The sequence below is a fragment of the Mauremys reevesii genome, linkage group 4 (genome assembly GCF_016161935.1).
Source record: "Mauremys reevesii isolate NIE-2019 linkage group 4, ASM1616193v1, whole genome shotgun sequence".
NCBI lineage: Eukaryota > Metazoa > Chordata > Testudines > Geoemydidae > Mauremys > Mauremys reevesii.
The window spans coordinates 117,994,364-118,016,001 of record NC_052626.1 but is presented as its reverse complement, the minus strand read 5'-3'; the positions used below and the strand labels follow the sequence as shown (position 1 = coordinate 118,016,001).

General features: G+C 45.7%; 1 protein-coding gene across 7 annotated transcripts in view; it reads left to right on the top strand.

Moving 5' to 3' along the window:
- Positions 1 to 21,638, top strand: part of DAGLA (diacylglycerol lipase alpha) — a 110,027-nt gene that overhangs the window by 54,859 nt on the left and 33,530 nt on the right. For all 7 annotated transcript variants that reach the window (XR_005597909.1, XR_005597908.1, XR_005597906.1 and 4 more), the window contains 9 exons: positions 3,032 to 3,133; positions 3,770 to 3,908; positions 7,931 to 8,018; positions 13,444 to 13,578; positions 15,786 to 15,863; positions 17,641 to 17,765; positions 19,166 to 19,322; positions 19,719 to 19,802; positions 19,981 to 20,058. Coding sequence is in view for 3 of the 7 variants with exons in the window: in XM_039536508.1 (XP_039392442.1) it covers positions 3,032 to 3,133; positions 3,770 to 3,908; positions 7,931 to 8,018; positions 13,444 to 13,578; positions 15,786 to 15,863; positions 17,641 to 17,765; positions 19,166 to 19,322; positions 19,719 to 19,802; positions 19,981 to 20,058 (986 nt within the window). In the remaining 4 variants the exon portion in view is untranslated. The remainder of the gene's footprint in view (positions 1 to 3,031; positions 3,134 to 3,769; positions 3,909 to 7,930; positions 8,019 to 13,443; positions 13,579 to 15,785; positions 15,864 to 17,640; positions 17,766 to 19,165; positions 19,323 to 19,718; positions 19,803 to 19,980; positions 20,059 to 21,638) is intronic.

Here is a 21,638-nt window from a genome sequence, read left to right as displayed (position 1 = left end):
AAGAGGCAGCAGCATAGGGCCTTCTAACCACTTACCCTCCACTCTGCTATCTGTCACTCTCAGAAGACTTTTCCTCCCTACACCCTAAGAGAGAGCCACTCTTCTCTGACATGCACATGAATAGCTATGGAGCTCTTCTGGAATGGGTACACAACCCCCTGCCCTCCCATACATACCTTCACCTGCCACCTAAAACACCCTCCCAGCAAATGTTTCATTCACTCCCCCTCACTGTGACACCTTGTACACCCCATGCCTACAACAAATACATTCATCCTTCTTCCTGCAATACAATTGTACACCCACTTTGTGACACATTTACACCTTTGCCTCCTCCTTCTCCACAAGATTTCCAATAACACAAGTATATGCCTCAGTACAACACGAGCATGCCCACCCCAGGCACACACGTGCCCTTCCCTGTCACACATGTACACCTAGCCTTCACCCACCTACTTTAAGACACCACTTATAGGCCACCTCTCAATACACTTACCCATCTAGCAGTGTGCTTGTAGATAACCCACCTCCATAGCGATAACTATATTTACTGAATGCCCACATGCCTCCCCTTCAGTCCTGAGATGTGTGTACAGACCTCTTTTCCTCCTAAGACCTTTCTTCCTGTCACACCTATCCTGAGCTCCTCAGAGTCATACCAGAAAGGGGAACAGACACTGGTCTCTTGTGCAGGTGTTGGGATATCCCAACACAGGGTTTCTCACTCTATCCTTCTATTCATCCCCCAAGGTATGGAAATGTATTTAGGCCACCACATCTTCTCCCTGGGGGAAGTATTTTTATAAGGAGCCTGGTGGGGAAATCTTTTGGATATACAAGGATTTGTGTCCCTTTTAAATGTGAGGGCAGGGCAGCCTGTTGCCTGTTCTTGTTTTGCTGGCTTCTTTCCACTTAGGACTTATCAAAAGCCCAGCATCCTCTCTTAAAAGCTCTCTCCATATGGGAGGCAGTTCCATCTTTGCTGAGTGCTAAGTGCAAACCATTAACAAGCAAAGCAAACAAATCTTCCTCTCTCCATTACTCCCAGACACTGTGGAGTCTCCCAAGGTAAAGGAGCGGAGTCTGGCAGTTTGAGACACACTGTATTAAATCCAGGCTGAGTGGAAGGGGCAGAAAAAAGGAAAAACCAAGTGAGAGATCTCTTCCCTCCCCTCCCGTTTCCCTGTGAAGTCATCAAGCCCTTTAATACCATGTCAGCACTGGACTTTAGCCATGTTAGGGAACTATATTGAAACTGAGTCTTGGGCCTGTCTGTGTTTAATTCCCAAAATTTCTCACTGTTGCTACCACAATTTCATCAGTTCCTCTGGTATTAGCAGTGTGGGTGTTACCACTGGTGTAATCAAGGCCCCTGTGGCTGCAGGATAAGCACATGCCATTCAGCCAGCTCTGAGCCCCCAGAAGTCTTGTCTATGCTAACACTCCCATAGATGGAGCTGATGTGATGGTAGCAATGGTAGGAATTTGTGGGGGAAAGAGCTAATGTACACAAGGCCTAGTGCACAGTTTTTAAACATGCCACTGGCTGGCCGAACAGCATGAGAAAGTGTTTGCTGGAACTGTATTTAAATCAGGCTCAGTAAGATGGTGGAAGCCCATGGTTGACAGGGCCCTAGAGATGACAGGAGTGTGAGTGCTTGACAGGTCTGCAGTTAATCAAAAAAACAGCAGATCAATGTCTTGGGCGGGTGCCTGTGTCTCAGCTGAGTGAAACAACTCCAATGGCTGAGATGTACCAACTAGTGAAGGAAGTAGTACCCGAAGTGGTCAAGAAAGACAGAGGGTTCTGGCCTTAAAGAAGTGGCAGCATGTGACTAGAACAGACCTTGAGTCTGCCAGAGCATCATCTGCTCCTGGAGCTGGCAGAGTTGAGGGGTATAATCCCTACCCCAAATCTGGCAGAGCCCAAGGGAGGTAAGCACTCCACGTGTTCCCGCAAGTCTGCCAAAGCTAGTCGGGAACAGACCCCGTGTTACACACATATCCTCCTGGGTTTGCTAGAGCCCATGGGAAATTAACCTCACCCCGTATGCCCCTTTCTGAACCTGTCAGATGCAGGAGGGATTATCTGTGTACTGAGGCTACCAGGCTTGGGGTCTTAACATCTTTTGTCCCCCCTTCCCTGCACGCTTTGAGTCTGCTAGATGGTCCAGTGACTAGGATGCTGGTTTGGAACTTGGAAGACCTGGCTTCAGTTCTCTGCTGTACCACAGACTTATTGTGTGAGCTTGGGCAAGTCAGTTAGCTTCTCTGTGCCTCAGTTCCCCACCTGTAAAATGGGGATAATAGCATTTCCCTGTGCCACAGTGGTGTAGTGAGGATAAATACACTGAAGATTGTGAGGTGCTCAGAGACTGTGGTAATGGGGGCTGTATGAGTACCTAAAATAGAAAAATTCCCTTCCATACAGACCAGATTTGCCAGAATGTACAAGGTGGGATTAATCACATATACAAACCCTCCTAAATTTGCCTAAGGGAATTAACCTCTCCCTTACAGATCACGCAGGCAGTGTATCATGGGGAGGCAGATGCATGGTTACATGGTGGTACATTACGTAGGAGAGTCTCCGTGAATTGGAGTAGGGGTGCGGGAAAAGGCTAGGTGGGGTATAACTGTGTGTCTGAATCAAGCCAGTGTTGCAGCTCTGTGTACGTACAGTCAGGGTGTAACACAGGGGTAGGGGCTGTTGAGGAGCTAGTGGATCTCTGTAATCATTCCTTGAGGATCAACTCCTAAAGCACTGTGGCCAAAACTGCAAGGTAATCCATTTTGTGCTGCTCTCCTGCTGGAGAGCAGTGCCTATCCTAGTGGGGCATGAACCAGCCACTGGTTAGAGTTCATTCAGCATTAGGAACTGGGATTTCTCCCTTGGCATGAGGCTGCTGCTATGTGACACAGGTGGGATTGACAGAGCTGGGGCTAGGAGGATGCCCACCTTTCTGGGGAGAAGCAGTGCTTAACTGTTAGAAATTTGCTGCTATTGCGCTCTGTGTTCCTATTGTTTCAGCCATCCTGGTGATCGAGTTTGTGTATGCTATTGTGGGCATCGTTTGGTTAACACAGTACTACTCCTCCTGCAATGACCTCACTGCCAAGAGTGTCACCTTGGGTATGTATTTGGGTGTCCTGAATGTAGTGCTCAGTTAGTGCATTCATGTGCTTCTGTGCATGTAGGGGGTGCCCCTGACTAGGGAGTTACTCCATACATGGGGAGGTACCCCTGGGAACGGATTGAAGTACTGTCACTGTGAATGTAGTGCTTGCTGTCTGGCTATGTCACTGCACAAAGCAGACGTTGTATTCATATGTTTGAGCTGTCTCCAGAGGGACAGGAATCCAAGTTCCCAGCATTGGGTCTGGTGGGTGAATCTGAAGAATTCTGTCCTTTACAATTTGTTCAGCAGAGACTTAACTAGTTACCCAGATTTCTTTTCAGGATCTCAGCTAGTCTTATTGGTGTCCTGGCACATGCCCTGGAATCCTTCTAGATATTGAACAGATATTTAGGTGTCTCCCTCTGTGTGGGTAACCTCCAAGCAAGAATCCTGAGGCTGGAGAACCCAGCTGTGATCAGAGACCCTCCCAAAGGAGTTCTTTGCAGGAGTGAAATGGTTAATGCCATTTCTTTGCTCTCTTTGCAGAAATGGAGAAATGAGCTGGTATGCATACAAGAGATTAGGGTGGATGAGCCATTGCTGTGGCTCCAGGACAGATCCCCGACTTTCCCCCTCTTCTCTCTCTGCAGGAATGGTCGTTTGCAACTGGGTCGTCATTCTGAGTGTCTGCATCACTGTCCTGTGTGTCTTTGACCCAACGGGACGGACTTTTGTCAAACTGCGAGCCACAAAGAGGAGACAGCGTAACCTGAGGACGTACAACCTGCGGTAAGGAAGCAGGGCACAGTTCTCCAGAAAGAGGAGGTCTGAAGCCCATATTGATCTGTCCAACTCTTGACTCTTCCCCATCCTACCTCAGGGTGCTCTCTGCTGCAGGCATCAGTGCATTTCTCTGTTGAGCATCATTTCAAAGGAACACAGGTCAGATGCTCCAGTATATTCATGCTGTGCAGCACATGTACATCAGTGTTTGTGTCTGAAGTGAGAGGTCTGATTGGATCCCAATGTAAGCCAGGGTTTTTGCTGTTCCCAGTGAGCCCTGGTGCTGCAGTGCATAATATCCTATACTGGTCATCCTTTTGCATGGCTGTTTGCCCTTCTACAGTGCTGCAACACTGATGCTCTAGTTAAGGTTGAAACAGCATCTTCATTCCAAGCCCCTTTCTTTGCTCATTGTTTGTCTTTTGTCGAAATATTCCCCTCTGGTATGTTTTGTCTGTGCCCAGAAGCAATTACTTTTGTGTTGATAGTTAGACATTATAATTAAGAACCCATTGTGCCATTTATGAGTAACCCATAATAGAGGAAAGGGTTTTTTTTCACCCAGTAAGACATTCTTTGGATTTTTTTAAAATGCTGGACAGCACAAACTGGCTTTGTTTTCACCTGCAGTGTGGACATGTATATAGCCCTTGATGAGGAATGTGGTTTTGCCAGTTGAGGCTATTTCCTTTTGCATGTGCAAAGGTGTGACCATTTGAAAATAGCCTGCAAGTAATGTGTTTCAAATAAAAAATAAACAGTGAGGGGTGGTGCGCCAAACATTTGCTCCAACTTTGGCTTGAAAAGGGATCGTTCAGATGCTGTTCACGTTTTGGGAAAGACCCTTGGACCATTAAAGAGCCATACAGCAAACTCATGTACCCTTTAAGGAGTTCGGATTTTTTCAATGGGGAGATCCCTCCTTACCAATCAACATGTCACTTGCATCAGTTCTGGATCTCCAGGGCTCTTCAGTACCCTGTTAATCTATCTTTCATGCTTCAAGCTTGCTCTGTTGAAATCAGGACAATCCCGGGAAGGTCAGGGTCCAGCTCTAAGACTACATGCCAAATCCCAGCAGGTTTGATTCAGGTCTTCCTCTTCCTGAGAGAGAGAGAGAGAGAGAGAGAAACTGAGCACCCTGCAGTCTGAAAGGTTCCTTCTGCCTGAGATCTTAACATTTACTGTTCTGTGGATATTAAAGACCCCAGGGCACCGTCAGTCAGGGTCTGGCTTTGTCCCAGTGTCCTTGACCAAATGTCTCCTCCCCATATTGTTATGCAGTGTGCTATGAACCTGCTTCCACCCCGGAGATGGCTACAGCCTTCCACCCCGGAGATGGCTGAATTTCAGCGGTGATTGGTGTATGTAACTAGAGATCTGCTGGGATATAATGTTATATGGAAAAAATGCTATGATGTATTTATTATTATAACACTAGCCCCCCAAAAGGTTTATTTTTAAATCATCTTCTGGTCTTGGCCCTAATCCTGCAAGGTGCTGGGCATTGTCAGTTAAAGGGAGTTAAGGACACTCTCTGCCTTGCAGGATCAAGCCCTTAGTCCTCAATGGCAAGTGCCTGTGACATGTAAGAGTCAATGTGACCTTTGTAAATGCATTCTAAACTTGAGCTGGGTTTCCACCATCTTAACCCATCACAGAGCCTGTCAAGATGACAGATTTCCTTTGGATTTATTTGTCACATTTAGGACAGTTCATTTTTGGTGGCTTCCTTTTTGTGCTACTCAGCTGTTGTTATTAGACTCTCTGTTGTGTTACATGGCTATTTTAATCCTCACAGAAATCAAAGATAGTTCAACTGATTATGTTCAGTGTAACGTTCCCTCACTCACCCCGGAGGAGGGAGGTCCCTGGAGGGCTGCGATAGTCTGTCTCCAGTCTTGTCTCTGTTTACCTGAGTACTGGGCTTGCCTGGGCTCAGGCAGCCAGTCCCCTGACAGTCTCAAGGGGCTGGCTATAGCCTGGGCGGGGCTCAGGCAGCCAGCAAACACTTCAGTCTTACAGGTAGGCTGGGGCCTGGGCTTGCAGGGCTCAGGCAGCCAGCAGACAATAATCTCAAGGGGGGCTGGGGCCACTTCTCTTCCGAGTGAGAGCCCCTTGCAGAGGAACGAGGGTCAGCCACCCAAGGGGAGGGGCAGGGGGACGCAGGCCCTCCCTACTCCACTGTGTCCCAGCCCAGGGCCCTGGCAGGGGCTGAATCAGCTGCCCCTGGGTCGGCGGGGATCCAGCTGCAACATGGTGACGCTGGGGGTCTGGGCTTTGCAGCCAGCCCTATGTCAGCTGCTCCTGGGCCACTTCCTGCCTCTCCTGGGGTGGGTACCTCCGGCGTCCAGGCGTTGTCCAGCTCCTCCGGGTAAACAGCAGTGGGCACGCCAGGCCAGTCGTTGTCTATGTCTGGGGCATGGACCAAGCTAGGCAGAGGATCCACCTTGAGCTGCTCCAGAACCAGCGGGACATCCTTCTCCTCTGCAGGTTTCCCCCCGAATGGGCTGTGGGTCTGGTCTTTTTATACTTCCGGCCCCGCCCCCTCCTTCTGGCGAGGGGGGTGGGGAGGCTTAGGCTCCGCCCTCCAAGGGGCGTGTAACTCTCCCTCACTCACCCCGGAGGAGGGAGGCTCGTCCACCTCACTACATTCAGACTTACCTGACAAATTCACCTTTGGGCTAAGACTAAACACTTGAAAGTCCAGCCCCGAAAGACTGGTTTGTGCCCCCCTGCTCCTCCTGTTAGAGCAGTTGTGAAGTTCTTAACACTGACAGAGGAAGTAAAAATTCTGTCACCTGGGTTCCTTAGCATTTCAGGAAGCTTATGATTCTCTCTAGCTCAGTTACAGTACAGTGCTCACTCCATTTTAAAACTATATTCTTGTTCATCTTTTGGAATCTTAGTTGCAAGTTATGGGCTACTTTTTAAACCTTTACATATCCCCTTTCAGGCACTATATGTTGAATTGCTTGACTGGATCCCATGCTTCTGTAGGAGGCACTCTGCTTACCAAAATCTTTCTCCAAAAGCAACCCACTGTACTCATGAGCTTTTCCCAGCAGGATCCTGTGCCTGGAGAACAGGGTTGAAGTGACCTGTTTCTAATCACACTGAAGCACATTAAACCTTAATTCATCTGTGCTGGCACCAACAGAGCGAGTGTCCAATTGGGGATACCAAGGGCTGATCCCTGTAGTAAAAGACTTTCAGCAGAGAATCAAAGACACTACCATCCCCAGCCTTAAAGTGAGATGAATTTCAGTTTGCTTGATCTAATCCTCTTTGCTTTGCATGTGCCTCAGTCAAAAACAGGGAAGGAACTGGTCACAAAATGTAGTTCCCCAAGCCCAGTAGCATCTGGGCTTGACCTGAGCTCCACTGTGGCGTATTGTAAAATCCAATTTGCAAGGAGTCAGTTTGTCCCATAGAGGTAAATTTCTCTCCTTGTGAATAGCAGTAAATCCAAGGGAAGGCACCTCACTTGCAAACAATTACCTCTAGGTGCCCCTCCAAGCTCCAAAGAATGAGACGTCCTTGGACATCCTGCTTCTAGCAGACCATGGAACATTAATGTCCTCATTACAACCATCGAAATCAGAAAAGGACATCATGTATGTGAGCACTGAGCCTTAGCACTGGCCAGACAAGTCAGAACTTTCACGAATGTCTCCACCTCCCTTCCAACACACTCTACTAGCTGTCAATCAGTCATATGTGGAATACTGTCTCATAAACCATCTCTCCTGCCCTGTGTATGTTTGTCTATATACAGCATGGGCCAGACTCTCATCCACTAAGTCCCCTTTGTACTGCTGCCAGAGCAATGTATAGGGGCCTTAGTGGAAATGATAATTAGGCTCTGTATGTATATTATCCTTGACAGCACATAGTCTGCAGGGTTTGTACACCAGGTCCTAGTGCTTGTCTCTCTGTGTTCTTGTTGCCCTCGTCTTCACTCCTACCCCTCTGCTATGCTACTGCTTTTCCTTTGTCCATATGCATTCTTTGTTTCCCTGATGCAGGCATCGCCTTGAGGAGGGACAGGCCAGCAGCTGGACTCGCCGGCTCAAAGTTTTTCTTTGCTGCACACGGACAAAGGACTCCCAGTCAGTAAGTAACAAATAGCTCTGCATCCGAGGGCAAATTCCAGGCCCAGCCAGCCTTGTCCTGGGCTTTTCTGAGTATAGCACTGTGAGAATCCCCAAGACTGACAATGGAAGTGTATCACTGGTTTCAGCAGGGGGCACTCTCACCTGGTTGGGATTTAAGGGCACTAAGTGCAGTGGGAGAGAACAGTGGAAATGTCCCTGTAGGAGCAACAAACTGAATGGCTCTCAGAATAGGTGGGTGCAAAGGCTTGCAGTATAGTGGGTCTCCTTATCCTCCTTTGAGTTACAAGTTTTCTAAAGTAGACTGGCTGATCGTCAGGAATACGAATGCTTAGAGAATCTAGATGGATTTGGAAGGTGATCACCCAGAGCCCAATCCCTGTATGGCACAGGAAGGACTAGATATAACTGCTATATCCGTGTCCAGAGAGGCAGGTCTCCAGGTTTCTTAAAGTTGGATAGCATTTTACCTGTCTGATCCTGGAAATTATAGTCATGGGACCAGGATTAATAAAAGGGGGCATCCTCTTACAGTATTATTTAATACAGCTGTGTCCCATCTGAGGGTCACTATGGCGATGTCCAATTGTTGCCCAGAGTCTCTTACCCTGGGTGTGGGTGAGCCATCCCTCAGTTCCATGACATAACGTAGCATCTAGATGAGTACAATATGAGAGGGAGAACCCAGCACAGCTTGAGCAGGGGGAAATCATTTCTATCTGAGCTGCTGGGATTCTTTGCAGGGGTTAATTGAACAGTAGTTAAGGTGGAAACACTTGATATAGTTCATTTAGACTTTTGAAAAAGCCTTTGAAGAAATTCCCTCACAAAAGGTTATGTATGTGGAAATGTAGTAGTTCCTAGGGACACTGTCAACTTTAAGATCACACTTCTGCCTGAAGTGTTTTTACCTGCTGTTGTTACATGTAGCACCTAAGATTCCTGTAAATGAAGATTAGAGAAAAAAATCTTTTTTACTGTGTTTACTTTCTGCATTTCATGGAACTTTGTGTATAGGCAGCTTCCCTGTTTCTTCTTCATTAACACTTACTTCAGTTTTCCCTGTTGTTTGTGAGAGCCTTTCAAACAGCAGCAAGGGATTGAGAAAGAGAGAGATCTTAAAAATAGGAAAATGCAAAACCACCAGAATTGGCAGGAGGTCTCTTATGGGCAGATGGAGTGCATAAAACTACTGCTAAATACAGTGACTCAGTGTCAAATTAAGTGTCCCTGTGAAGTCTTGTCATGGCTTACAAACTGAGGTAGGAGACAGTGACCAATTCTCAGTGTGAAAAGTTTAATACTGTAGATCAGTGGTTTTCAACCTTTTTTCATTTGCAGACCCCTAAAAAATTACAATTGGAGGTGTGGACACCTTTGGAAATCCTAGACATAGTCTGCAGACTCCCAGGAGTCCACGGACCCTGGGTTGAAAATCACTGCTGTACATAGTTCCCCACAGATCTGGCCTAATGGCTTAATCCTGGCTCCCAGTGAAGTCAGCAGAAGCTTTCGTATTGACTTCAGTGGGAGCAGATTCATGCACTAGATCTGGTATTCACTGTATTTATTAATGGCCTTCTGGAGAGGTGAATAGTAAGGTGGCAAATTTTGCAGAGGACACAGTAATAATTAGGTGAGTCAAAACTATGGAGCATTTGTGAGGAACTCCTGAAGGATCGGACAGAATGAGGGAATTGTTACCAATGGCAGATGAAAGTCATCAAAGATAAGGGCAAGCTAATACACATTGCAATGAACAATTTCAATTACTTGCACACACCGATGGGCTCTAAATTAGCTATAACCTCTCAGGAAAAGATCTAGGAGTTATTGAGGACAGCTCAGCAAAGACGTCAATGCACAGTGGTGGCCAAAAATCAGAAAAGATTTTTGGCTGCATTAGAAGGGAATAGAGAACGATATTGAAAAACTCTGAGGGCATTCTATAAGTCAGTGGTACATCTGCACTAATTACAGCTTGCAATTTTAATCTCCTCATCTCAGAAAAAAAGACACAGGAAAGGTGCAGAGAATAGTACTGAAAGAAATGTGCGGTTGTATATGTTCTTTCCCTGGAGAGGAGATGGGTCGAGAAGATACAGAGCACTGTAAAGTAGTGGATGGTCTGGAGAAGGCCACCGGGATGCTCTTATTTGTCCTATTTGTAAATTAGAGATTAAAGGGAAGGCTTTGTTAGACAGAGTGTAATTAACCTGGGGATGTTGTTACTGAGCCACACGGGGATTAGTGAGAAATACCAAAGGATCAGGCACTTGGCACCTTTGAAATCCCCCTATAGACTGGCACAATTGGCCAGCCTGGTTACGTGCCCCTGCAATACTGGATATAATGCCTTGCAAATGCCATAGCATTTCCTGGGAACTTCCGAGCCCATAACTGGTGCCCAACTGACAGTAACTATCCAACATAGCCAGTTTTCACAGGTCAGTTGCTGGATGGAAGATACAGTTGGAAAAAACAAATGTTTTGTTTCTGGTCAGATCGCTCTGAATCTAAACATATTCGTTTGGGTCATTTTTACGTTGTGTCCACCGGAGCTGTCATGGTGTCTCAGTGGAGTTGTAGTCTGGATGCTTGCACATCCCAGATACATCACAGTGGCTCAGCCAGAGAGGAAACGGTGGTGCATCATGGGAGATGTAGTGCAGTCAGGGAGCCCAGCCCATAGAGAAGAATGGGGCATGAGGCACCCAAACTACAACTCCCATGAGGCACTGTAGTGGCTCAAGTAGACAGAGTTTAATATCTAAATAACCCAAAATGAAACATTCTGATTGAGGAATGTCAACATTTTTTGTTTTGACATTTCTGAATCAGGGTTTTTTTTGTACTTTTCTTTATGTGATAAGTTTCAGTGGCCTGATTCAGGGTGAGAACAAATGTAAAATAATCAAAATATTCTGTGAGATGGAAGTTCTGTTCTTCTGTCAGCTCTAGCAAACACTAGTCTCGTCTGCATGGGGATAGGAGCTCCCATCTTTGTGATCCAGTGTTGCAAGATTGGGGGCAGCTCCCCACAGAGAGGGAAGAAAAGTCTTTATCCTCATTCTGAAGTTTTGTAGTCATGGCTGCCTGGCCCAGGCCTCAAGGAAAACTTGTCCCCCTCAGTCTGTGGAAAACTGTGGTCATTGTCTAGACACACAAGTGGAGTGTCGCCAAGTGGATATCACCCTGGACTACTTGGACAGAGATGGTTATAGTGGGATTGGGAAATGACCTTTGCAACAAGGAGTCTATTAGTGCTGGTCTTGTGCACTGTAGGTCCTGTCCAAACAACCTACACTGTCTTTCTAGCCACCTCAGAGATCTTGTACCTACTTTTGAAAAGCTCCAGCACAAACCTTTCTTGCTGAGCAAGGAATAAGAACTCAACTTTTATGCTGGCCTCTCCATCTTGACAAAAGGTCTGGGAAATCTTACCAGTTCCCTTGGACTTATGGGAACTTTCCCTCTTCTCCTTTAAGGCCTTTTGCATTTCCCACATGCCACTAGTTCAGGGAACTGTGGGATAGGTACCCAGAAGGCAATGCAGTTATAATGCTGCAGTACAGTGCTAGGATTGGTACAGGTGAAAACTGCATTTAAAACAATACAGCTAGTGTAGAGATTGTGCATCATTGGTACTTGAAGTCCCATTGGTTCAGTCACTGATGAAAGAGATCTCTAGTGCAGACTGTGCAAGAGATGGAGGGGAATAATCTCGCACCCCAGAAGCCTGCCCTTCATAGTTTGCCAGAGGTGGAAGCATTTACCTCTGGAAAAGAAGAGCTTTTAATCAGTGGTCAGGACAGAAGAAGGGAGACCATGTTCTCCAAACCAGACTCTGCTTTCAAGCACATTCTCCAGTCAGGGAGTTATATGTCTAATGACCACATTCACACATGCAGACCAATTGCACACAAAATCACAGTTGTAAATTTAGATGCTGGGTGAAGGTCCTTTTGAAAGTATGGGCCGACAGTTCAGGGTAAAGACTGTGGCAAACCTCCAGGAAAGATTAAGTGATGAGGAAGAGCCAAAGTAATGGCTAGGTATGTGCTACAGCCCTAGCTGAGCTCCCCTTTGTGGTTAGACACTAGGGTGCTATATTGGACCAAACCTGCTGGATCTGAGAAACTTCCAGATACTCTCTCTTAATCTGGCCTCTCCTGTCTAGACTCCTCCTTGGGATATGAGGCCCTGCGGCCCAACTGCCCTTGGCCAGTGCTGACTCCCCATGCCTCCCCAGGAGCATAAGCATGCTCTCCACAGAGCTCCACCCATCTGAGTTCCTGAGTTAACAGTTTAACTCTTTGGGGACTATGTGACAGCTAAAGCATAGAATGCCCAGACTTTGCAAAGGAACTTCTAAACCATACCCCCTTTTCTCATAGAGGTACATGGGAGTTACCAATCTAACCAAAAATAGCACCTGTTTGCAAGATCCCCAGTCCTGCTGAGAGTCACTTGGGTCTTGAGCGGCATCCTTCAGCGACTAAGGGATCCTCCTGCATGCTGCTCCTCCTGCTCAGTCTTCTCTTCCTTGCAGTGCTCTCCCCCTTTGTCTGTCAGGGGCTCAGCTTTTAACAGTTCCAAAGTCCTTTGTTCCAGTTTTCCCCTGTGTCAATGCAGGTGGTGAGCCTCAAAATAGTCTGAGCTAGACTTAAAGGGTTTGTCATCTGTATTGTCCCCTTGGATTATCCATAGCCATTGTTTATCTTCCTGCAGATGTATAAAACCACCCATGATTGACTTAACTCATTGAAACCATGTAACAAACATGATGGCAATCAGATAATAGTTATAAACATAATACAGCTATCTCCCCCATTCTTAACAGTATGGCTGGGACAGAGGGGCTTGGGAGACTGGCCGACTTCAGTATACTAGAGGTGATCATAGGACTCTGAGCTGGAGAATGATTAAGTCAACAAGTAGAGGAAATATGGGGGATTTTCTTGCTAAAATGAATTGTTCAAATTAAATCAATGTTGAAAAGGATGGCTGGCCTTGAGGTTAAGGCGCTGGACTGGGACTGAAGTTCAATTCCCAGCATACTCTCTTTGTGCCGCAGTTCCTCATCTGTAAAATGGGGCTAAGAATACTTCCTTTCTCTCCCCTCTTGTCTGTCTTGTCTATTTTGATTGTAGAGACTGTCTCTTAACATTCATGCACCCAGCATCCAGCACAGTGTAGCTCCAATCTCAACTGAGGCCTTTAGATGGTATTGTAATATAAATAATACATATTAATAATAATTAGACCAGAGACTTTTTCCCATGAGGTCCCCTTGGGAATGTTTTCCAAAGAGTGCTCTGGGAATGAGGCCATCGCTGCCATACGGATTCCCACTCACTCTTTCCCTCTTGCTCCTTCCTCCAAACTCCTCTTCCGTAACCTTCCCCTCTCTCTGGATTCCACAGGATGCGTACTCTGAAATTGCCTACCTTTTTGCTGAGTTTTTCCGAGACCTCGACATAGTCCCGTCTGACATCATTGCGGGCCTGGTTCTCCTGCGTCAGCGGCAGAGGGCAAAGCGCAATGCAGTGCTGGATGAGGTGAGCGCATGGAGTGCGTTCGGATTGCACTGTCCCAATGTGGGTTCTGAGACTGCATGTATCTCACTCATTTCCACCTGGCCCCTGTTTTACCTGTTGCTTTTACCTGCCTCAGTGTGTGAGAACCCCGTGGCTGTGCCCACTTTGTTTCGGTTGTATGATGGTCACTGGGTTGTGAATTAAATATAAAATACTTAGTTCTTCTGCAACTTGATCTGAGACTCCCAAAGTGCTTTACATACAGGGCTCTGCCCTGGTTCTGGTTCTATTCACTATCTTCAGAAATGATTTGGACAGTTGCATAGTGAGTACACCTAGGGCATATCTACCCTACAGCACTACATCGGTGCAGATGCAGATGCACCACTGTGGTGCATCTGGTGAAAATGCACTATGCTGATAGGAGAATTCAGTGAGAAGAAGAAGCTGTGTCGGTGGGAAACATGCGTCACTTGTAGGGGAATTTTTCATACCCCTGAGCGATGTAAGTTATATTGACTTACGCTGTAATGTAGACCTGCCCTAAGGCCTGGTCTACACTAAGGGGGGGTCGTCGAACTAAGGTACGCAAGTTCAGCTACGCGAATAGCATAGCTGAACTCGAACTACCTTAGTTCGAAGTACTCACCTGTCCAGATGCCGCGGGATCGAAGTCTGCGGCTCCCCCGTCGACTCCGCCACCGCCGTTTGCGGTGGTGCAGTTCCGGAGTCGACGGGAGCGCGTTTGGAGTTCGAACTATCGCGTCTAGATTAGACGCGATAGTTCGAACTCCGAGAAGTCGAACTCTACGCGTCGACCCGGCAGAAAATTTGTGGACAATACCAAGCTGGGAGGGATTGCAAGCGCTTTGGAGGATAGGATTAGAATTCAAAATGATCTTGACAAACGGGAGAAGTGATCTGAAATAAATAGGATGAAATTCAGTAAGGACAAATGCAAACGACTGCACTTCAGAAGGAATAATCAATTGCACAAATACAAAATGGAAAACGACTGCCTAAGAAGGAGTACTGCAGAAAAGAATCTGGGGTTTATAGTGAATTACAAATTAAATGTGAGCCAACAATGTAATAATGTTGCAAAAAAAAAAGTGAATATTGTTCTGGGACGTATTAGCAGGAGTATTGTAAACAAGACACAAGAAGTAATTTTTCCACTCTACTCAGCACTGATAAGGCCTCGACTGGAGTACTGGGCCCAGTTCTGGGCTACACACTTTGGGAAAGATGTGGACTAATTGAAGAAAGTCCAGAGGAGAGCAACAAAAATGATTTAAGGTCTAGAAAACATGGCCTACAAGGAAAGATTGAAAAAATTGGATTTGTTTCATCTGGAGAGGAGAAGACTGAGGGGGAGATAATAACAGTCTTCAAGTATGTAAAAGGTTGTTATAAAAAGGAGGGTGATAAAATTGTTCTCCTTAACCACTGAGGATAGGACAAGAAGTAATGGGCGAGCTTAAATTGCATCAAGGAAGATTTAGGTTAGACATTAGGTTAGACTTACTAACTGTCAGGATAGTTAAGCCCTGGAACTAATTTCCTAGGGACCTCCATCATTTTTAAGAACAGGTTAGACAAACACCTGTCGGGGATTGTCTACTCTAGATAATATGTAGTGCTGCCTCAGTGCAAAGGGCTGGACTAGATGACCTATTGAGGTCTCTTCCAATCCTACATTTCTATGATTCCATTAAGGAATTAAACCTCATAACCCCTTTCTTTTTGTAGGCAGGTGATATATGCAGATTTAGTTTCCCACCCCCAGTTGGTGCATTATAATTATTTAACCATGTACAGCAAGATTAGGCCCCTATACTTTTGAGTAAAGAAGACTCCTGTATCCAGCCAAAATGACAGGGGGAATATTAGGGATAGTTACTATACCCAGGGAGTTACTGAAATTGAACTTGGCTGATTGATACCCCTGCAGAAAAGTGCCATGGCAGCAAAGTGGTCCAGGACCCCAGTTTTCAAGGCTGTTGTGCTAGAGATGAGAGAGATTCAAAATCAGGGGACTAGAGATCAGACTGGGTGGGAATTGGAACAAAAATAAGCTCAGAAAGCTGACCAGATGGTAGGGAAAAAAATCTCATAGTCTGTGAGTTGTGTTGGCACAGAACAATGGGAACTTGCCTTCCCTTGTGCACAGCCATTGTGTTTTTGTGGATGGAGGGAACTCACCCATATGTGTGTGTGATTTACAGGCAAACAATGACATCTTGGCTTTTTTGTCTGGGATGCCAGTGACCAGGAACACCAAGTACTTGGATCTGAAAAACTCGGTAAGTCACCAGCTCATGAACTCACCTGGTCTATGCAGATCCATAAAACAAACAGCAAACTGACTGTCTTCTCATAGCTCATTTCTCTTTGTCTCTTAGCTGGTGTTTGCTCTTTCATTTATTTCTTTGTCTGTCTCACACAATCAAGGAAATTAAAGATGAAAAAAACCTATTAGATGATGATAACAATAAAGCTTAGCTCTTGCCTTGGTCTTTTAAAGCTTTCTAAAGCATTATCCTCACCATGTCCCTATGAAGTAGGTGGTATTATCCCACTTGGAGGAGAAAGAGCGATTAATTGACTTTTCCAAGGCCACAAATGTGGAGTCAGTGACACAGGCAGGGTGTTAATACAGGACTTTCATACAAAAGTGCTGCCAGCATAGATCAGGGTTCTGTCTCGATCAGAGCAGAAGGCCACCTACATCAAGACGGAACATTGCATGCAGGAACCAGTAGTGTCTGCAGGTTGCAGTTCTTTAATGAAGGTGAAAACAGCTGAAATCTGCCCTATTTTGTGCAAATTCTGTTTGGCTTTTGGTCTCCCGGCATGTTGCCATTGCAGTCCTTAACAGGGCACACGTTGGCCATCTTCCTGGATTGTTGCAAAAGAGCTGAGGTAGATGACACAATCCACGTCTTTTCTGATCAAGTGATTCTGTGATTAATCTACCTGTGGTTCCATTCTGTTCCACTGGGTTCCACTTTGTCTTCAGACTGCCTCTCATTATAGACAGGTGGAGAATTGCCTATGTGTCTCCTTTCATAGACAAGGTCAGCACTGATCCACACATGCATTGAGGCACATGGCCCTGGACTAGAAGAGTGGCTTTACAATTCCATCTCTGCATCTCCATGACCATCTGTGGCTATGTGGGAACAATATGTTAGAGCAGCGGTTCTCAAACTGTGGGTCGGGACCTCAAAGTGGGTTGTGACACTGTTTTAATGGGGTCGCCAGGACTGGTTTAGACTTGCTGGGGCCTGGTGCTGAAGTTGAAGCCCGAGTTCCACCGCCCATGGCTGAAGCCAAAACCTGATGGATTCGGCTTCGGCCATGGATAATGTGGCTCAGGTTACAGGCCCCTCCGTCCAGGGCAGTGAGGCTGGGGCTTTGGCCCCCAGCCCGGGGCAGTGGGGCTTGGGCAGGCTCAGACTTCAGTCCCCCTCCTGGGGTTGTGTAGTAATTTTTATTGTCAGAAGGGGGTTGCGGTGCAATGAAGTTTGAGAACCCCTGTGCTAGAGAGATCCTGTTACTGACAAGTAGTAATCTAGTGTCTCCTCTCCTCAATTAGGGCAGTGCAGGGCACTCTGGGTTTTGTGCGGACTGGGACTGGCACCAGGATCTCCTCAGTGTAATAGAGCTAAGACCACTGTGGGATGGCTTCCCTTGCAAAAGTCTGATAGTTTGCTGATGTGCTGCAGGAATATCTTTAGATCTAATTCTAAACGTTATTAAACAGTTATGGATGAGAGCCTCAGCTGGTGTTAATTGCCGTAGCTTGGTTGATTTACTCCAGTGGAGGATCTGGTCCAGGATAACCAATATGCCCTCCACAAGGCAACTGATGATATACTCTGAGGTCTGTAGCTGCTCTGGTGGTGGGGATAGGGAGGGCTGACGTAATATGCAGACACCAAGAGGAAACAAGTATGCACGTATCTAACACATATTAGGGAGTTCTTGGTGGGGAGAGCGCTGGATAAGGGAGGCAAGATGAGTCAAGCGCCACCAAAGAGAATATGAAGGGCACTTAATCTCTCTTGTCTCTTTCAGCAAGAGATGCTGCGGTACAAAGAGGTCTGTTATTATATGCTGTTTGCCCTGGCTGCCTATGGCTGGCCCATGTACCTGATGAGGAAGCCCACCTGTGGACTCTGTCGCCTGGCCAGATCCTGCTCGTGAGTGGCCTTGCCTGCCTCTCCATCTGCCTTCACTTTCATTTTCTCTACCCATTTTGCCTCCTCTCTCCAGTTTTTCGTTTTTCCCTTCTTTTTCCTTTTCTTTATCCATCTCTCCTTTCTTTCCATTTCTCTTCTCCTCACCTCTCCTTCTTTCCTTCTTTCTTTTCTTTCTCCTCTCAATCTCCATTCCCTCTCTTCTTCTCAGTTACTTTCCCCATCCCTTCCCATTCTTTCTTTTCAGTCCCTTACTCCCCACTGCTCATCTGTCCTCCCTATTAAATAATCCAGACTGTGTCTCAGTATGCCCTCTCCGACATGCTAAAGACCTTGCCAGACCTATGTGCTTCATACAGCCAGCATGGGGAATTGATTAAGATGATATTCACTGAGTCAGAATTGCCATCTCACAGCTCTGGGAAGCACGGGAATGCAAGGAGCTGACATTTGGCGTCAGTGAGATTTGGCCAGGATCTGTGCTCCTTGCTGTCTGGGATTTATTTCTGATGCCAGGACTAGCATGGCCACCTCCAGGTAGCAGCACTCCAGTTAAAGTGAGGTAGCACTTTCATTGTAAACATTTTATATTTTCAGTTGCTTGGAACTTTCTCATTACTTTTTTTTTTTTTTTTTAGGGAGGGAGGGGTGTGTGTAGAGAGCTACGCTTCTCAGGCACAGTCTCAGTCCAGAAGCTGTTTTGATTTTTAGGAACATTTTTAATAAGAGTCTGTCCACTTTTCAGTCATCTGTGCATGAGGTGTAGGGAAAGACATTTTTGAAGTCCTTTTGGTGGTAAGGTTTGGTGGTTAGCCTCCAGAACTGCTGTGTTTTTTACGGACATAGACCTGAATGAGGGATGGCCTCTTTGTCTATTACAAGACATTTGGGATTGCAGTAACAAAGGTATAGCATCCCTCCAGGCGTTCAAAGCTGTGGAAGGTTCAAAGATTCCACAGTCATATTGATTCTTCCGTCATTAGTTGCACTGTTGCTCCTCCTGGTGTCCACCAGCAACATTGCACCCCTTCATGATTTTACATCCTGATACTGAAAAAGAGGGTGTGTCTACTCTGGGGAAAACTAAGCATTTTTTGGCATGGTGCAGCTCCACTTATAGCATAGGTTGGCACGGGCATTTTTACTGCCATGGCATCTAAACCTACTCAGGTCACAGTTAGGTGGTAAAAATGCCTGTGCCTTCTTGTCTATGCTCCAGCTTCATGGCACCAGTGCATAAAAAACAATGGCCAGAGACTCACATGCAGAGTCTCTCAAACCCACATAGTATCTCCCTGTTTCCCTTTCTTGGATCAGTGCCTCTCCTGCTTGCCCTCCCCTCCCCAAACCCTACTTCTCCCCACCTTTCCTTTTTCCTCAGAGTAGTTTTTTTTTCTCTGCAGATGTTGCTGTTTCTGCCCCTCGCGGCCTCGCTATGCCCCTAGTGTCACCATTGAGGAGGATAACTGCTGTGGCTGCAACGCCATCGCTATCCGTCGCCACTTCTTAGATGAGAATATGACTTCAGTGGACATTGTCTACACCTCTTGTCATGATGCGGTAAGGAGACTCTATGGCACCTGCTGTACTCTGGACATGTTCCCCAGCCACTTCCCCATGAGAGCTATGTGCTCTGTAGCATGGCTGGAAGACCCCTAAGCCATTCCCCTGGCACTGGAGATCCCCCTCTGGACTGACCACACCACGTGTATAAAGTCTTTAGGTTACTGCTGACCTTGAGCAGTCCAGAGGGGAGATCTGTCATGCAGGTGGTCTGCTTCCCTCTAGCTGGGAGGGAAAAGAGGTGTAGAGGTGTGTGTGTGTGTGTGTGTGTGTGTGTGTGTGTGAAAAGAGGTGTAGAGAGGGGGTGTGTGTGTGTGTGTGTGTGTGAGAGAGAGAGAAAAATCACAACTAGGTAGGGCTGAAGGTTTTAACAGAGTAATGCATTTTCCCCAGGTCTATGAAACTCCTTTCTATGTGGCTGTGGACCATGAGAAGAAGAAGGTGGTCATCAGCATCCGAGGAACCCTGTCTCCAAAGGTATGTGTGCTCTGTGATGGGAGTCCCCTGGCGCTCACCCTCACCAGCATGCACCAATGCACCAGCTTATGCTTGGTCCTTGGGAATCTCCTTCGGTACAAGCAGAGAGCTCATTTCACACTCTTGCTGTCTTTCTTTTTTCTCACTCTCTGAACTGTGTTGGATTCTCTCCCTCCAGGATGCCCTGACTGACCTGACGGGAGATGCAGAGCGCCTCCCAGTTGAAGGTCACCATGGAACCTGGCTGGGACACAAGGTACTCAGAAAATGCTGCTTATTTTGGCCTTCTAAGTTTACAGTGTAATCCCAATCCCTCTCCCCCAAAATCTTGTAAAATTAATTAATTATTTGAGAGCCTTGGATTAAAAAAGGGGCCGTATCATGGCCAAGTGGCATTATTAAAACCCCCAAAACCTTCTGAGGTCACTATGCAATTAATCAAAGAAAAGAAAGATACATAATTGATAAAAATACCACTTTATTAAGAGGATTCTGTTAAGGTGGAAAACAAAATCACTGACAGCAAATTCTGAAAAGCTCAGTCGAAAGAAAAATAAATTTAGCCCTGACAGTGTGTAACAGTCTCAGTGTTGCAAGGCAGATGGTCACTGACCCACACCAGAGCCTCGTTTCTATTGAGAAAACTTACATTGATGTAACAAAATTGATGCAGCATGTCTATTTTAGAGATCTGGCCTGGTGTAATTAAATCGATTTAGTTAGTATGGACCACACCTTCGACCCCAATACAGCAAAGTGCTAAATTTAAAGCATGTGCTTAATTTTAAGTACATGAGTATCTTAGTCAAAGGGATTAATCCCATGCTTAATGTTAAGTACATGCTTAAGTCCTTGGCTGGATAGAGGTCTAAGATCCTGATCCTGGAAGCCTTGCTCATTGCAGGTAGTTCTTATTCACATGCATACTGTAGCTGGTGTCACTGGGACTCCATGTTTGGTTAAGGATTATATCTATGGATAGGCTTGCAGAATGGGGTCATATTGTTGAAACCAAGGTTGTATTCTTGCTATTGTAAATGTGAATGCTGTGTTTTAAGCTTCCGAAGTAACAAAAATTAATCAGCATAACAAAATAATATTCAGAAATAAATGAGGTAATGTTTTTGTCATGTAATTGGCATTCAGAAATTTAAATTCTATGCTGCTTGTTTCATTTACTAAATATTATGCTTATCAAAAGGAGTTAGCGCTAACATCTCATGCTGTTGAACTAATGCATTTTGTTCAAAATTACGTAGTATAATAATAATTGTAAACAATTTTTATGAAATAAAAAAGATAAAATTTAAATCCAAATGAAAATGACATTAATAAACTGAAAATCTAAGTTACAAGTATCTTATTCTCTATTGTGCAAATCTAAAATCCATGTTAGAGGTAAAAATTTTCTCTTGACTGATCTTAGAATATTTGCATAAATATGTCTGATTTTATTACATATTTTATCAGAGCATTTTTTTTTCTGTATTTGGTTTGGCCTTTGTATTAAAATTTTCTTTGCTGTTCTTTGATTAATGGCTTCTCAACTTCAGATATAAGTAAAAGAAGTTTAGTTTGTTTTTTATTTTATAAAATCAAATTATAATTATAAAATAGTTTTGACTGTATTTTTCATATCTTAGATATCACTTATTAATAAATAGCAAAGACAAATACAACAATATTTTAAAATATTGTTATCAGACCTGCTGAGGGAGGGGGCGGGGGGGGGCAAAGGCAGCAATTGCCCAGGGGCCCAGGCAATTTAAAAGGGCCCAGGGGCCCCCAGCTGCTGCCACAGTAGCGGTGGTGGCGTCCGGGAGCCTCGGGCCCTTT